Here is a 19426-nt window from a genome sequence, read left to right on the forward strand (position 1 = left end):
GACAATTCCACATTCGGAGCGCAGTTGTTTAAACATTAATTAAGCCGCCTTTTAGTCGAGAATTAATACTAAATCTATTCATATTGTCTTTCATACCGCCGCACTGATCTCCCTAACTGTAGAAAAATCTATAATAATGGTCTTCCTTAATGTTCGTATGACTCTAAATGTAGATATAAATATTCGCAATACTTAAGTAGTAATTCTCTTACCAGCATAGACTGCGGTGGAGTTATGGTCCGGGTCATAGGGACAGACTGCTTGGCCGGACTTCTCTCTCTCCATGTGGTAGGAGTCGCGTTGCACACTGTACTCCCTGCAGAACGGCTTGAAGCTGTTGGTGCCGCAAACCAGCAACCGTCCCGGACCAAGCGAGACTAGCACGCGGATGTAGTTCTGACAGCTCTCCTGAGGAAAAATGAATCTTGTGATTAAATAGTTTAGACTGGATTTCGCTTGGATAAGTTCCACTTCAATTGTGTACTTATAATAAAATATCTGTACCTTTCCAATTTAACAAAAATGTAATCGGAAAAATAGACAATTATAATTAAAAACTTTAAAACAACTCTTTAAAACTTATCTAGCTTTGAAAACTTATATAAAGTATAAAGTAAGGTTATAATAACAGCAGTTATGAAGGAATTGGAATAACTTTACCCGTAAGGGTCATACGATCGAAACTTTGTTCGGTTATTGTTTTTCTTAGAAAATTTCCTTTAGCAACAAAGACTATAAATGTTATAGAATAGGTACATATATAAAATCTGATGAACATCTTCAGTAAATACAGCTTGTATTGAAATCAGAAAATGAACCTAATTGCTGTTGAAGAACAATTTTTAACACGTAACAGAAAAATAGATAAAGATATCAGCTTTGAGACCTGTTAGTGACAAAATCTACGTCTAAAACATATTGTTATCCCCGTGTTGTCAAAGATAATGACACGGATGAATATAATATATAAGACTATAATATATCATATTTTATACACAGATTTTGTTCTCGGAAACCCACGGTGACACATCAACAAAGTAGTAAGTTTCTAAAAGGTTTGTAGTCGAAACTGTAAAAAAGATAAAGTAAACCACAAACACTAGACGAGAAAAACATCGAAAGCATTTTGTTTTCAGCCGCTCATGTCACTTGCAATTTAGTCTGGTTTTTACGAGAACTCGAGCTCCTAGACGAAAAGTTACAGCAAAGATGTTCGGGACAAATTGATATATATTTCGTCCGAATTTTACAGCCAAATAAACATTACTGGAACATTCCATTGGCGTGCCTAAATATTTACAACTTTCGGCTTTTTGTTGTAAATTTGTTTGAAGACAACTCAGATATAGAATTTAATAAATTAGACGTTTTAGACGTACATAAATAAATTTTTACTAGTTGCAATATTTAACTTGAGAATATCATTGATTATACAACGTCTTCCAAATGTCGAAATCCTCAGTCATCTCTTTCTTTCTCTTTGAAAAAGTAGCGACAACAATAGTTTTTAACATAAGTGTTACGGCAATGCCGTTGGTTGTGGAACACCTTAGATAGATCTTTACAACCGGACATAGTATTAGTAAACAAAAGCGGGATAGTAAACGCAGGTCCACTCCTACCATACCTATGATTACATTTGCATCCGCTTCTCCAGAACGCTCCAGATGTCCGAGCCGTAATCCTGTTTGAGTACAGTGGGCTCCGTAAAGGCTGATTGGATTTATGCATTCCCGTTACGTTTTACTTGCGAATGGCGTTCAATAGAAGCGGATGAGGCGTTCAATGCCTTCATGTTCGATGGTTTGATGTTGATTCGATTGCATCCCAATTTCTTAAGCAGTAATACAGGAACCAATGTAAATGTGTGATGTGTATTAAATTCAACACACAAATCATGATTAGTACAGTCATAATGATGGCGAAAAGGACGACAATATTCAACAATAAGGCAGTTAGTTATGTTGCATTCAGTTGAGATCTATGTCGGTTACTATAACCGTTCGTTTTAAGCAATTTCAACTGAAATTTTACTAACATTATGAATGCTAGTGTTTAGATGGATGGATGGATGTTTGTTTGAAGATGTCTCCAGAACCGCTCCACGGATTTAAATGTAATTTGGCACAGATGTAAAACATAGTCGGCAAGAACACAAAGGCTATTCATTAAATGTGTTTTTAATTTCACGCGGACGGAGTCGCGGGCGACAGCTAGTAATACACTAAAGAGTGTAAGAGTAATATGTATTTGTTTGTAAACAGGGAAATCGTCGTGTCAGATACAAGAAGATTGTCTAATTCACAACATAACTAATGTAACAGGCTTTGTAAGGATTATCGCGTCAAGTCTAACACCTTTATGGCATTAATCCTCAACAATGAAGACGCCCGCACTATATTAAATGATAATGGAGATTATGACAGGGCGATGTACGCGTGGGCTCAGAACAATGGCCATTCAGTCTATCCTAGCTTAAGGAGTTATTGACTGAAGTAGCATATCATTGCACTTTATCGGATTATTTTGAAGTAAATGATACAAGTATTTATATAAATTTACAGTTCCAACTCTATCTTATTTAACCACATAAGAAGTAGGAGTATTTTTTAAATTTAAAAATTAATAAGAAACGCTTAAAACATTAAAACATATATAGACTCTTGCCTCGTCCAGACAGAGAAACACTTTTTATATTTTCCTGCATATAAATGTCGAAGAAATGATTTCGTCGTAGCTGCGGTAATATTCTGATATAGCATTAACATGCACAGCCTTCGGCAGATATTCGATTGAGAACGTCGATAGTGGAGCGATGTTCGCACTCGAACGCCGTCAGCTGCGGTTGTTACCCGAGCCCATAGAAGGTATCTCTCCCGATTCCTCCCTATTATGCCATTTACCGTGCCCAATGTTCCCCATTCGCCTCTCTGCTATATTCGACAATTGGGGTACAACTATCGAACATGGACGGCTACTTTACCGAATTTCGATTGGAATTCTATTTTCAACTACTTATCATTTACCGAATTTAAAATGGAGATAGGGAGTAAATTATTTTGGCTTCGTTAAATGCGATAAGAAGAATAATTTGCGTAAAATTTTAACGTTTAGTATCCTATGAAACATTTAAAACAATTTGCAACACAATAAACGTAGAAAATCAGTTTGGATGTCTATTGTAGACGACACATCTTGTGAAACGATGTAGGACCACCACAATATCTCAAAATAAAATATTTTCATATAAAGAAATATACTCTATAATATAGTTAATTTACTTCATTGCGTTTATGTGTATCTGTTCTAGCTACTGATTGTTCTATTTTATCTGTAATAACATATATAGCAACCTTACTATTAAAATGGAACTCAAATCCTGAATATTTTTCTATCAACATTGTCACCCTATTGAAGTCCGAACTTCTGCAACTGAAGCATGAGGTCCCATGAGGTCCTGAAGCGCACAGCAATCAGCCGACACAAGCGATGGTTTGCACAAAGGACTGCGGACTTTCAACGCTTTTGCAAAAAGTAATATGTTTTGCAATGAAAATATACTAGCTTTTTGCCAAAGCCTTTTTTACTTTATGCTTTAATTACGAAGATGTCTCGGGGTTAATATGGTCATTATTTACCTATATAAGGGTATTATGACTTTTAATAAAACCGGTATACATATCGATTACTTATCTTATATTTCTTTTCAGTATGAATTAAACATTTTGAACATATTAAACTCGTTAGTGGATGTTAAATATTGAAGTGTTGTTAATTGTTTTTAACGCAATGTTATAATCACTCTTCAATTATCGTAACTTAGTTAAAGTGTTTTAATTCAATTGTATATCACAAAAAGTGGTTTTGCTTGCAAAAGCCAGATTCATACAGCGAGCCGCTAGCTCTGAATTCAATTAACCGACGCGAGATGGCGTTAGGTGATATTAAGCGCCAGCAATATTCCCGTATGACTTTCCCGCTCTATTTCTGGGAATCATTATCGGAGTTAATTCGAGAAGTATTCCGTATAGCGTATCGCACGCTCTTGTAATTTTATATACGGAAATATTTGGAGAAATTAGAAAAGGGATAAATAAAATGTGATAACTTATAATAATTTATGAAAAGACTAGCTGCCCGCGACTCCGTCCGCGCAGTATTAAAAAAAATTAATTAGTAGCCTATATGTTCTTCCAGACTATATTCTACATGTATGCCAAATTTCAGCAAGATCCACGCAGCCTTTCTAGAGACACTTTATAATAAATATCATATTTAAATATTCGCATTTAAAATATAAGTAATAAGTTTTCAGGTATCATAAAAGTTTACTGTATACCAACTGCCAGTATTTGACTTTTGGTCCTTGATCCTCAATGAACAAAAGAGGCCACTAAGCGATACTGAGTATGATACACGCTCCAGTCTCTGAGTCTATACACCGTTGTTGACACATAAAGGCTTCCAATCCAATATAAAGCATCGTAACGGTTATGATCCAATAAAGTTTTTGTAGAACGGCCATAAAACTAAAACCAAAATTATCTGAGTCGTCTTGAAGCGGCTACACCCTTTATTATTTACGATTATATCATAATTTAGAAGCCTGTGTTATTTTACTAACCTACAAATCGGAAATCACGTAAAATAATACAAACTGAAGATTTTTTTAGAAGCTTAGCGATAAAGTTGTGATCCAATGTATAATGTGTATCTCTTGAATAAGAATCAACTTTAAAGTGAGTTTGCACAAAGCTTTTAGAGTCCTTTTCCACTAAACAAGTCACGTATGACTTCTATTTAATTAGACGTTGCCGGCGCGCTAGTGGAAATTATACATGGCTTATACAAATAGCATGCAGTCATTGACGTACCTCATCTTTTCCTTTGACGACGCACATCTGCACGTCGTTGGGCGGAGAGTACCACACGAGGCGGCGCTGCTCCGTCAGGTCGGTCAGGCTTAGGTTATACACCACGTTTCTGTAACAAATATTATCGTATTTAATAAAATAACTAACTAGCATGACACAGCGTTTCCAAGTAGGCCTTGGCCTCTGATAGTAAAAGTACCCCCCGATTCCTCACCACCCAGTTTCGCACCAGAATGCAGGATGCAAAGATTTAATTAAATAATTAAATATATTAATCATTTTCAAATTTATAATGACCGCCATGCTAAGTATTCAGAGTTCATGTACTACATTATATAAAATTAAATGTAATACATTTGGAACCGACTTCAAAAAGAAGGAGGTTGTCAATTCCTCCGTATGTTTTTTTACATAATAATAAAGATTTTGGGCAGTTGCGTTGGCGGCTATGTGAACTGATAGGACTGAATATAATGCTATAAAAACAACAAGGTAAGTTATTAAAAAAGTATCCATCTACTAAAAATACAGGTCAGTTCAAAGCGTATGTAGCTCTAATATAAAAATGTTGTTCTATGCGGTATTGAAGATTGATCGACATGAGCAAAGAATTTAATTCCGATGCCTCGCGCACCTGAAATGACGAAGCTAAACGTTCACGAGGCTCAAGCACTTCAGTTATGCGCCCTGATTCCACTCTTTACCTGCTCTACGGTTATCAACACGATGGACTTAATTTTAAAATACCTTTAACATCTTTGTATGCTTAAAATTCTCATTAAACATTCTTGCTATCCTACTAAGCTTATTAATATTTTTAAATGCGAAAGTTTGGATGGATGTTTGTTTTAGTATATATGTAGAACATAATCAGAAGGAACACATAGGCTAACTATGATCACGGAAATGTGTACGGTACCCGTGAGATACATTTGAATCAGGAGAGGATCATGAGAGGATTTCATGGGAAGGGAAAATATTTTCTCTCTGTGCATCCTCTCGTCCGTCGATTAAAGGTAGGCAACGCATATGCAATTACGTATGTCTATGGGCAACGGTCACTTCGCTATTTCAGCGATTTCAGGTGGCCGCTAGCTCGTTTGCCCGCACCTTATGATATAAAAAAAATACTTGAATCTTTAAATATGTCAATATTGGATTGCTTATAAATTTTGTTATGATCTTATTCTCAAAATGTATGAAAAAGCCTCTATTTTCTATGTAGTATAGTTACAACCATGTAAAATTATCGGTGGCTTAATTGCTAAGCAGACGGTTGGCAACTGCAGTGCCAATTACTTTACAATGGTGACGGGAATTACTTGCGCCTGGATTGCGAAGATTGAATACTCATTAGTTGTTAATGTCTCTCTATTTACGGAAGGAGGGTTGCTGTTAGGGTGGGTCTTTTCTGTACATATAAGCGTATTTACCTACTATAAAATTTAAGAACGAATATAGTAATTATCTTTTTCAATATTATTTCATGTTAGAAATTGGCAATTTTTTTTATATTTTATAATATAAAATTCTCTAAATCAACCTATTATATGGATGTTAACTGTAGTAATGTTTTAATAAGAAAACCTCATAACTTGATTTTTCTTGTATTTGACTGTTTTTTCATACAATTGTAAACTTAATTATTTTTTATTTTTCGGTTGCATAAAAATTTTCATACAACACAAAAGGTTGTATTCAAAGCCCAAAGGCACCATATTTGTTTTCGTGTTGGTAAAGTGAGTGGTCTTTTATTTAAAAGGATAAAAAGCGCGCAAGTTGGTCGGTTCATTTTAAAATGAAGCGGGTAGACGCGTTGTTAGGGGAATGTTTGTTCGTGGTTTTAATCGCTCCACTCCGCTGGAGATTCCAGGTGAAGTTTGTTGGAACGACTGTTGGTGGAGCTTGTCCCACGGAACCGACGTACGTTTTACTCTAGTGAACACAGAAATCAACTTTAATGAACGACCACTATTATAAGCATTGAACATATAAACAATGCTTAAGGTATTCGTGACAGAATAATTAGTATTAAGTCAAATGTTATGTACCTGTATACGAAAAAAGACTTACCGTGTTATTCTGATACCAAAAATATTGTTATCTCTGTTATGTCTAAGATAATGACAGGGATGACAATATGGTTTATACAGAGATTTTGGTATTAGAAAACTACTTTTAATAAGTGCTGTGATGCCATATTGATTTTAAATGGACCGACGTTTATGCGTCAATATACGACATTGTTCATTCTTACAATTTAGTTTAATCTATTCCTTTAAAGCTATTAACTATTGTCATAGTTTCTAATGTTAAGTTATTGAAACAAAATAAGCTGAAATTAACAAGAGTACGTGTTGAAAATGTAAAATGTAAAACTCGTATAGAAACGTTTCGTTCCGACAGAGCACACTGTAAGGCAAGTTGCTACAATTCATTAAGTTTTCTCGAAGCATACCTGCTTCATAACGTAATTGCGAAAGTCTTCTCACCCGTTAATTAAGGTGTTTGAGATGAAAATTTCATAAAGAAAATTATGATGTAAACTTTCTCAATTATAAAACTGAATAGCCGCCATGACTAACCAAATGTCGTTCAAATTTTACAGATGCCTTTTGGGCTACTAAGCTGTTTCAGTTCAATTGGCAAATATTTCTATATTGATGGCTAAAACAAAATGGTTTTTACATTTATTCTGTCATTTCGTTTGAAATATACTGCATTGTATAAGTTGAAAGGGGAGGTGGATTTGGCAGGAGAGGAGACGAACAGGATGGGGAAATATACCTTTTGTATGCGTCCCTTTCTCTATCGATTAAAGGTAGGCAATGAATCTGCAAATAGATATGTCTATAGCAACGTTTACAAGCAGCATAACAAATGAATAAATTCTGCAGTTCTATTACAATAATCGGTACTAAAATTTGATAAACTTTATGCTTAAATTATGTTAAACGTTGTAAATCTTTCTTGTTCACAATTTTCCTTAAAAATTAGATGATGTGATATAAGCCGCTGTAATGCTAACAATTTGCGAAGATATTGAGGGAGCCTATTTGTGAGCCTCAAGATCCTTATCTATATTTTATACTTAAACCGTTTTGTAGCGTTAACGAACTGATCCTATCCATTTTACCATAACATGTAAAAATATTTTTATTTTTTTTAAAAAAGCAGTAAAGATAAAAATAGCATTTGTTTTAAAAAAAAATATCCACATGTCGAGGTAGAGTTTTTAAAAATTCCGTTGGACCAAACAACTAAGAAGAGTTTCCATTTTTTTTTAATAATATTGTGGACAACACCGGGTAATGTAATAAACAAAAATGTATCTTTTGTCAATTACGCGGTCCAACGATTCACACCAAAAGGTGGCGGCCATCTTTTGTTAGATCATTCGTCAGCGCCATCTATTGTTCGGACATTCAGTAAATGTTTTTTCTTTTATTCCAGTTAGCAACTGATTGATGATCTGATTCACAATTATTTTTTTGTTAACATTCGTAATTAAAGTTGGCGGGCGTTGTATTTATATTTCTCTAAATTGAAATATTGCCGTTTTATTTGCACAAATGAATTATTTTGATATATCAAAACGACACAGGTGCCAATCAGCCTCACTCATCAATAAACATGACGGGTATGCGTCCAATGATCAGAACGAAATGAAAATATCAAATATGGCGCCGCTTTAAATTAAGATTTACATATAAAACAACATTATAGGTTAAAATTCTGTGACTGTTTTTGCGATATCGGGCAATTAATAAATTCATTTTGTTTACCGTTAATTTCGATTTAAAATGTACATTGAAAATACTTAAATAAACACTCATTAAAAATAATAAACACTTTCGTGATTGGTTGCGAATTTCATTGGCTATCTAAACATCATTGCAATTTTATTTAAAGTAGTGAGTCAAAGTTGTTATTTTCTTTTAGTCCACTAAGTTTTTCAAGTTAAAACAACTTTGTCTTAAAAGCTTGGCAATAGCATTCACAGAGGTATCAATAGCTATGTGTTTTTTGTGTTGTGACGGCAGAAAATCTTGTAAAGGGATCTTAAGGATGCCGTGGGATTACTGGGCCCTATAAAATGTGGCATGTGCAGTAAACAAGCGAGAACAAACAGTAGGGGACGCAGGGAGCGGCTGGAGGAATATATTATCAGCGGTATCGAGCCTAACGAAATGACTTTATCTTGTTACGGCTAAATCCCCCCACGATCTGCCGTTTTTAATTCGTAATAAGGATAAAACTACGGAGAGTTTTTGTTGATACTGTCCCCTGGTACCTCGACAAGAGGGAGGCAAATCTAATAATAATTGGCGAGCGTTTTACAGAAAAAACTTATAGCGAGTTAAGTTTACGTCTGCGTCGATATTACAGGAATGTTTATGAACATTATAGACATCTTTTGTAATAGATAATTAATGAGTTTAAGTGGTACAACCCGCTTTAACATCTTCGCACGAATTGGCCCGGCTCGCCCGGTGAAATACCACGACCATACAGAAGACAGGCGTGAAATGGAAGCAATTCCGCGTTACCTTTGATGAGTGTGCGCCCAGGAGGCCTTATTTAGTCCTCTTTCCCTTCCCTCCCTTTTTTTATAAGGAAAGGATGGGAAGTGGAAGTGGACTTTCCGGATGAGAGGATGCATGGAAAGGGAAAATATTTTCTTTCTGTGCATCCTCTCCTCCGTCGATTAAAGGTAGCCAACGCATATGCAATTGCGTATGTCTATGGGCAACGGTCACTTCGCTATTTTAGCGATTTCGGGTGGCCGCTCGCTCGTTTGCCACCTTATGATATAAAAAAAAATTAGATATTATATTATGATATATTTTAACAGCTATAATACTGCCGGCATCACACCATGACTGTGTTAAGCAGTTTATGGCGGTTTTAAATGTTAATACATCTCCGTATTGAAAATTGTTCGAAAAACTAATACCGTTATACAAAAATTGAAATATTGAAATGGTGTCATCGGCCGTGGAATTCGGGCGCGCTGCGACACATGCAATTTGTTTGCGTGCGCTCGACACGCGCACGATATTGGAAAACTTACGAGTGCCGCTTACAACAGTATCAATAGGGCATTGAGCTGTACATTGCTAGTTTTTATCTGCGGCTTCTCTCGTTGATCCTTTAATCTATATGTTAATAACATCGGAGTTTCTTTATGTAATATCGACAGAAAACGTAGTAGTTTTTATATGTTGGACGCACATTAGTGAGTGACATCAGACATTGCAACCAGCACCAAAGATTCAAAACGGGACTTAATTACCATTACCACCTCCAAATGTTATAAAATAGCAGAAAGTAGCAAAAAAGTTTTCACATCTCGAAGCTCATTGGCTCTCTATGATTACACAGTATAGGTGGAAAGGTACAGCGCAAAATAGCGCAGCATTAAACTTTCCATCTCCATAGGAAGAACTATAAAACGATAGGATTAAAGGGGGATCGATTAAACTTTATTAATTGGACGTCCCGATCGTTTCTCTTCGTAACACACCGTAGGATTTGCATAAAACAATGTTCACTTTATCTCATCTCTATTTAATTCGAAACGAGTTATGTAGGAAAAAATGTGTTTAGTATAATCAGTAGATCTTTATTAAATTTTATTTATGGACTACCTGTCGCCTTGGTCCGCGCGAATAAAAAAAAATAGCGTATGTGCCCTTCCAGACTACGTTCTACATCTATGCCTAATTTCATCGACATCAGTAGAGCTGTTCTGGAGTTACCTTTAAACAAACATACATTCATCCATACAAGTAAACTTTTGCATTTTTAATATTAGTTTGATGTGGAGAGATAAATTAATAGAACCTACACCTTAAGATATATATCATAATATAAAATTTATAAAAAAGGCTCCTCCAGAATGGCTAAATATTTAGCTAGCTTTGGATTTATATTTTGTAGTTAAACTTTTGAATTTCAGATACTTAGGCACTAAGCTAATAAGTTTTGTTAATTATTCTGTAGAAACTGGCCGTGGTAACTTCGTAGCGAGAGTTGTTTTTACTTTTAAATTGCAAGTTTTTACTTCGCGACAAAAATAGTCGCAGTCGTGTTTTTTTAGACAGTGAAGAAGTTGAGTCAAGTAGAAAATTTCTCCCGTATTTTATAACGATTGCTAACTGAATTCAACATGCAATGTCGAAAAGATGCATAACACTAAAAAATATTTTATTTTATTTATATGGCAAAAAAAAAGATAACGTCCACAAAACAAACTTTAATCACATAGTGTGCATAAAGAAAACAAGAATAGGAATAGATAACCAGAGTGATGGTAAATTAATATCGGAACCGTTAATTTATATTAAGTTAGGATAGATAACAGTGCTTTCTGTCCACTTCTATTATTCGTAGATCATTGATCATTCGTAGTCATATGAAAACCTAGTAAAGATATACCTTATTACCATATGTTCGATAGGTATCAATGTTTGTTATTCGTCTGCAGTGCAGCATTGCGCCAAAGCCCGTCATCATCATTTGACTGTCAAATGTGTTCGAATGGAATGTTCGAGAGACGCGTTCGGCAGCCATCTTGGCAAGGTTTTTACATGGCGGCCGCCGGCGCCGATATTGGAAAAGTTGAGGCAACGCCACCGGCCCACTGAGGTATTGCTCCGCATATACCGAGATTTATTGCAATTGTTTCTCAACAACATTCATCGTATGTTTCATTCAATAAAACGCGTATTGTTCATGCGCTTTTACATATTGCGATATGTTCACTCGATTTAACTTATTCTGAATTAATTTTATTAAAAAGTTTGGCCGGCAATGTTTATTAAAGTATTAAAAGTTTGGCGTGAAAAAGTGGCTTATTGAGTTATAATAAAAATTGGTTATTTAAATTGGACTACTAAACTACCACTGTAGGGATTTAAAGATCATTTGTTGAATTATTTCCATTCACAGCGCTCTTCAAAACTCTCCAATATAAAAAAAATATTTGCGAACTTTTTTTTTATAATCGAGCGTGTATGAAATAAAAAAAGAATACACCCCATAGCTTTATTTACCTAACGAACTGAATCGAATGTAGAATAAAAGATAGTGTTGACCATTGTGTATTTCCTTTGTATTTGTACAGAGGCGTAGATACATATATTGCCAGTAGGCCAAGTCTCGAGAGGAACTCCATTAAAATACAGTAAGATTATATTTGATGAAAGATAAAACTTATCCTTTTATTTCAATACATTTTTCTTACAATATCAGACGAAACTTGAATTGATTTTCAAGGTCATAGATTAGCTTAATTGGTTTTAATTTTTAACAGTTATTAAATTATTCAAACCTTCGTGAGACAGTATAATAAACTGATATAAAAACGGCTAAACACTCACGTATATTCGTCCGGCCGACCAAGTTTTAACAGTTACTCTAGTTTAATAAGTCTAGTTAATAATTTTAATGTTATATTTTTTTTTATCTCAACCAAGTTGGGCAGTGTTAGGGTAAAATCGAATACATACTTTTTGCAAACTACGATGCTATTGTATTCTATTCTATTCTGAAAATTTTCAGCGAAATTTCCTGCACTATCAAACAATACAGTTTGCACCGGCTTGGTGTTTGAAACTCGATATTGCCAATGTTGCAATATTTACCCAACGAATACATCGCGTGCTGTTCTTTAAATACGAATTTGATACGTACAGGTATATATTTGAATAACATGCGTAACTTTATAGCGGTCCCGAGATATCTTCAGGGCAAAATTAAGAAAAAGTAGAACCTATACTATTCCCGCGTGCATCAACAAAATTTGGACAAAATAAGTATAGTCGTTTCAGAGTTTACCCTGAACATAAGCCTTGCGGACAGGCAAACAGGCGAAAATAATAATTGGTTTTTGTTGTCAGCAACGTAAATACACATCATGTTTTTTCGACATTGCATACAGACACTTCAATTTTAGTAATATATAGATAAAAAAATGTAATTTATAAATTTGCTGTAATTGTACATCCATGTAAGGTTTTATCCTTTCACACAAGAATCTATTCAATAAAATTCCGTCCAGATTAGCATGAACTATAAAACACTTTGAATTCTTAGGTGTTCAATGTTTAAAGCGGGTCAGCATAATCTGGTCGCTCTTTCGTGCACAGAAAACAAATTCTTAACATTTTAATTAAAATGCCCGAAATACCCACCATATTGGACTCTATTGTTGTCTTCCTCTGACAGTGGTTTGATTAATGAGGAGTGAAAGGGATGGGTTTGCTTGTTTCGACTATGAAATTAATGTTATTTTTGAAAGACGTAGTGTGAAAAGGGTTGGTACAGGATTATGAAGACACGAACAATGTTTAAATTATTAGGTTCTTATTTTAAGTGCTTCTATGTTGACCTATAGATCCTTTTTATTACACCTAGGTATCTAAGTTTATATACATATAAAAATATTGCTGTTCGCTAGTCTCGGTAAAACTCGAGAACGGCTGAATGGATTTAGCTTGTCTTGAAATGTTTGTGGAGGTCTAGGGAAGGTTTAAAAAAGGTTTAAAGGTGAGAAAAATTCGAATAATTGCCGGGAAAACCAATTTAGGAAACTTTTTTATCGTTCGCGGACGGAGTCGCGGGCGACAGCTATATAGGGGCAGGATAAATAAAAAAAATATAATAAATAACTAGGGCTAAGCCCTGTGTTTTAGGAGCCAGATACATCAAGCTAAATCAATGAAAAGGTTCTTAGATCCAATTTATAATAGAGGATGTTCTTAAATTAAGTTAATTATAAGTAAATGAGTTTTATTGAACTAAAAATAATCGTAATAAATTACAATTTCCAAGCATAAATCATCTACGGTAACATGTAAGGGTAAACACGAAAACATATCACATCTCTTTGACATGTTAATAATATTCTGGCAGAAAGGAATAAGGAAACATGCATTGCTTATTCTGAAAATCATAATGGAGTACAGATAAAATAACATGGATTATAAAATGTCGTATATTTGTTTTATAAAATTTTGTTATTCTAAATTTTCGAGAGGAAAACGTAAAAATATGATAAGTAGGTACTTCACATCTTTCTCTTTAATTAAACTCTACAAAACTATTTATAAAAATAAGGCGTTGTATGAAGTAAACATTTGAACTTATCTTAGAGCTTGAATTTAAATAAAAACCATCTTAATTTCGAAAAAGTACAAAGTTTATACGTACAACAAACAGATTAATGTCATTAAACACAAATTTAAAGTTTTTATACGACCACAAGCAAGTAACTTTTGTGTATACGATAAAGTTTCTTGACGCATCTAAGAAAACCTTAAAGTGTAATAAATCGAGAAAATAATCTTGAACTATCTTTTTTCGTGGCTTTGTTATCTGGGATTCCCCCAGCAAGACGAGCACGCAGTGATGCCGATGTACAGTCGCCTTCGTTCGTGGTATTACACTTATGTAAAATAAAACATAATTGCCTTGAACGTCGCATCAATTAAATGTCACTGATTTTTAACTCAATTATCGATGATTAGAACTAGAAACAGGATCTGCATGATTTTCAAGTCTTACGTTGGGTCAAGGTCAGGACCGCACAAAGAAGAGACTTGGCATCCAACAAGGCCCCCTTTGGACTAATGCGGCATATTATTTACTTGTCCAATATCTCTGAGTATCGTACAGTGTGGAATACGCTATTGTATATCATATACCTTTAACGTTTCAAGGCGTACAAGACGTTCAAATATTTGTCACTTTAGAGATGGAGCACCGCCAGCAAACGCGACTGTACACTGAGATATCGTGAGATGGATGCGGCATTTTATTTTCGTAGTGCGAGCTTAGGGCACGGATTGATTACGTGACTCGTAATCTGTTTGTGCGGCCGCTATCTGCGTTGTTAGTTAGAACCGAGCGCGGTGATTAACTTCTGTGTTGTTTACGTTTAGGGAATTGCTGTTTCGAGTTTGTTGACTGCGGTTTGAATAGCAAATGGCAAATTTTGTAACATTTCGTATTAACAATAAAGCATTTGTTTGTATAGGTAACTGAAGGAATGAGTTTAATATTAGAATTTTATTGAAAAATGATCAATTTCAGTATATTTCAAGCGTAGAATTAAAATTATTTTAATTTATTTTATTAAGAAATGCGACAGTAACAGCAGTTGATATAAAATGGTTTTATCTAAAACAAAAGCGGTTTTAAGTTTTCATACTAATATAAAAAGTTGTTCTGAAGCAAGAAAATCTGCCCATGAATAAGCCTTTAAGGCGCACAGGTTGAAAGAACGACGCAGTAAAGAACATGTAGTAGTCGCTGTTATCTTTAAATATTTATATCAAGACACGCGCGAACCAAATCCCAGAGCTAATTTAGAGGCATTCCAGCTGGCGTCGAGGGGTCTCATAAAAATGTACCGAACACTGAAGCTGTATGAAATATAACATAATAAAATACATACAAAACGAAAACATCTCAAGGCCGTTTGGCAAAACATCCTCAATGTCGTGCGCGATATAAAATTATTATTAGATTGGCATTATTAAAGTCACGGAGTTTCAGATTTATGATATGTTCGTGTCCAATACAATAGGAGTTTGGTGCGCGTGATATATTAAAAAAGATATGAACATTTTAGTGCGTGCCGACAATATTTTTGGCAGTTCATAACTAGAAAGGGTAAATATAGTCACAAGCTGAATATTACTTTCACGTATTTCTTTAATTACAAAAACATGACAAAGTTGAAAAAGAAAAGTAAAACTTTAATAACGTAGGAACTATGTATACTAATCTGATATAAAAACGGCTAAACACTCACGTATATTCGTGCGGAGCGGCACCAAGACGAATATACGTGAGTGATTAGCCGTTTTTATATCAGTTTAGTATAATGTCTCACGAAAGTTTGAATAATTTAATATGTATATTAATATTTTAAAGATGAAAGATTAAATTGTTTTTTGTTGAAGTGATTTCGACACTGCAGAACCGATTTGAAAATTTATTTCACCGTTAGCAAATTACATTATCCATAGCTGGTATTATTTATTACTACATTTTTTTTAGTTTGCGCGGACGAAGATGCGGGCAATTGCTAGTTGGTTTATAATAAAAAGACTGATATTAGTCGACACATTTAAAGGAATCCCGCACTATAATATGTGTTATGAAATTAATTACGGAATTAAACAAAGTATATAAGCAAATTTTGTAGTTCATTGTACTAAGTTGGACGTTATTTGTAATACGGCCTCATCGTAAAGGTGGCGTTCACACTTAGTAAGTTAACTGATCTGTTACTCCTCGAACTACTTTATTTGTTTAGGCCACAACAAATAGCTGCTCCGCTCAAAATTTCCACGGGAAAGCCTTAAATTGCACCTACAACTCTTGTATTGTTTAATCAAAAGAGAGGAAAATAATGTTTTTGATCTTTTGTTATGCCTACAATAGTTTAATAGTTAAGTAATAAGGGCCGGTCCCGACTTCACACTGCTGGATATACTAGTATTCTAATCCTGGATTAAATTATTGACATACAAAACACAAATCTTTTCTTCTATTTCATGTTGAAAGCATTGCAGAGATTGTGTCAATCCCGTATGTTGAAAATAAAATATGGATCTTTCATGTATATTCTTGTGGTATATGTAAGAGTTATATAAAATAAAAAGAGAAAAAGCTTTCGTAAGTACGACAAAAGCGTAGTAAGTATCACTCAAATATCGTGTGACATTCGTAAGAGTTGGTGAAGGAAATGAGAGGAAATCAAGTCGCAAGGCGCACTCCGGGGACCTCTACGGTACTCCGCAACTCTTGATGGATGCGATCATTGCCTTCATTAATTTTTTACCACGCTCCAGAAACATTGTATTACATTTTTTTTGGGAACGTCATTTGGGAACGTTCTATGCGGTAATGTGAACTAAATTAATGTTCAAAAAGTTATTATTAATTCAAAAAGTTACGCGGAAAAGTGAGATTTAGGTCTTTCATTTCTATTTTACAATGGTTAGAATAGCATAATAGGTGGCACAAGACCGGTCATCGTGGCGATCCTTGGGGGAGGCCTATGCCTAGCAGTGGGCGTCTCATGGTTGAGAAGAAGAAGAAGAATAGCATATTCATGTAAAATCGTAGTTTGAGGGAAGGGTTCTTTTACGTAGACTGTATTAGTTGTAGGTAAAATATAACTTTTCATGCTTGTTACATATTGTTGTTCTCTATATATATAAAAAAATTGCTGTCTGTCTCGCTAAAACTCGAGAACTGCTCAACGGATTTATCTTATCTTGGTCTTGAAATGTTCGTGAAGGTCTAGAGATGGTTAAAAAGGTGAGAAAAATTCGAATAATTGCCGGGAACTACTCAAGTTTTTTTTTATTCCATGCGGACAGACACGCAGTTTAACGTTTTCTGTTGCAATGGCTTTTTGATGTTTAAAACGACATTGCGTATTCTCTGGGCAGTAGGCACTGGGCACTATTTATGTTTCCTTTATTATTTTACAAGTAGGTTACATATCAGCTCAAAACATCATCGTCCCAGTGCTGTGAACAGGCCTTTTCTCTGGAGACGGTATTAAATAGCTCATGCAGTATGCTCATTGTGAAATGTATTATAATAAGCTACTGACAGTAAAATGAAAAGCCAAATTTCCATATATCTTTGGTTTGTTTTCAAAATAATTCAATCAATATTTTGTAATTTTGCATCTTTGGTGTATTGACTGAAGCATTAGATATTACAGATTAATTATTATCAAAACCTAATAATTAATAAACATTATTAAATTTTAAATACTCAAATTTCACATTATATTTTAGAGGTTAAATCGGCGATATCCATTCGAGAATTGCCCCATTAATTCCAGACGGGTATAGATTGGAACACTTTCAAAATATAACGTAAAATACATTCGCGATCAGCCTTTAACGACCACTCTTATTAGTAATCAGAGAGATATTATCATTGTATGCGGTAATGAATTTAACGTACTAATCAACTAACTAATTCTATAATGTTATGATCCCGAACTGAAATAACAAATGTATTAATGACTTTAAAATACTATCCATCTTTAATTTATGTAAAATACTAGTTCTAAGTCATGTTAGATCACATCTCACTTTCCGTAGACGTTCTACGAATATTGCTACGAAACTTAATGTACCTAAAAATACTATAGGTAGTTATGATTAGCTTTCATTTCATTAATTTTAAGCCGTTGCGTTTCTTACAATTTGAATTTCATTATTTTAAGAGTCATGGTTAATATTTACTTCGGAGAAAAAAGTATAAAAAGCTTGTCGAGATTGTTAATAGGCAATTACAGAGCAGACGTGTCCCCATTGCAACTGTCTCATGGTCAACACAATATTAATTTAGTTAAAAGGGCACAAAAGAGTCTCGCACCCTCTATAACTGAATAACATTACGTAGAACGCCGCACGAACGTTTCCGCGGACTAAGCGATATAACAGAATTAACACGGGTCAGGAAAACATAGTGATATAGGTTTAAAAACAATATTAGTTATTTTCCTCGTTCAGTAACCGAGATAATTATAATAAAAATATATAGACAATTTTAATATTTTTTTATCCATATGACGATAATGCGAACGACTATCGCATCTAAAGATAGGCAACGCATCTGTAATTGCGGTTGTCTATGAGCAGCGGTCGCTTCGCTATTACCGCGAATCTGGGTGATAGTTTGCTCGTTTGTCACCTAATATTACAAAAAAATAAATCTAACAATATTTGAATAAAATAATTTAGTGAATACAACATTTTTGAAACGTTTTTTGTTTCAAAAGAGTTAGATTATGTGGTATTATAATAATTTCATCGATTCGTAGACTGTGGAATTGTTTATACAGTTTGGCGTAACTTCAATATAAAAGATAAATGAAGATAAAAAAGTTGGTAAATAAAGTCTGGAAAGTCAGATATAGTTCGTTCTTTATTACAGTAGGCCCGTCACAACAAAAGGGGTCTGAAGATCGTTCGAGGTGTGAGCAAACAGAAGTGATATTCAATTGTTCTTTTTCAAGAGTCGTCCCCCCTCGCTTATGACGTCAGGTCTACAATGGTTTTATTGGAGCCATTTTGCTCCTGTTAACATCATCCCCGGCAGAATGCAACGAGGATTTCAACGGACAACGACGTGACCATTGTCATGTAAATTTGATTTCGAAAGAAATGCAAACTTCGCAAGAACGGATGAATATTTCAAATTACCAGACGCTTTCATTGCGGGAAATATTGTTAAATTTGTGCGTCTGCTCTTTCTGTTTGTTGATTTTGTGGATGAATCGATGTTATATTATTAAATCAGTAAAACGTTAAAGTAATTTAATTCAGTAAAAATTCCTCGTATCATAACATTATTTTTCTTATGAGAAACTATGTCTATTTAAATAAATTCGACTGAAACATCAATATCGACACAAGTTTAAATAATATTATTTATTTTGTTGAATTATAAATTATAACATTTATATTTTGTGTAACATGTCTTTCACAGGATGTACTTGGAATTGG

The 19426-nt window shown here is 34.4% G+C and overlaps 1 protein-coding gene across 3 annotated transcripts in view; it reads right to left on the reverse strand.

The window, feature by feature from the left end:
• The window catches only part of Sema1a (semaphorin 1a), a 237148-nt gene that overhangs the window by 12677 nt on the left and 205045 nt on the right, over positions 1-19426 (reverse strand). For all 3 annotated transcript variants that reach the window (XM_013307413.1, XM_013307412.1, XM_013307411.1), the window contains exons 3-4: positions 4875-4983; positions 213-408 (exon numbers count right to left, since the gene is read on the reverse strand). In XM_013307413.1, coding sequence (XP_013162867.1) covers positions 213-408; positions 4875-4983 — 305 coding nt within the window. The remainder of the gene's footprint in view (positions 1-212; positions 409-4874; positions 4984-19426) is intronic.

The sequence above is a fragment of the Papilio xuthus genome, unplaced genomic scaffold (assembly GCF_000836235.2).
Source record: "Papilio xuthus unplaced genomic scaffold, Pxut_1.1 DF828142.1, whole genome shotgun sequence".
In the NCBI taxonomy this organism is placed as follows: domain Eukaryota; kingdom Metazoa; phylum Arthropoda; class Insecta; order Lepidoptera; family Papilionidae; genus Papilio; species Papilio xuthus.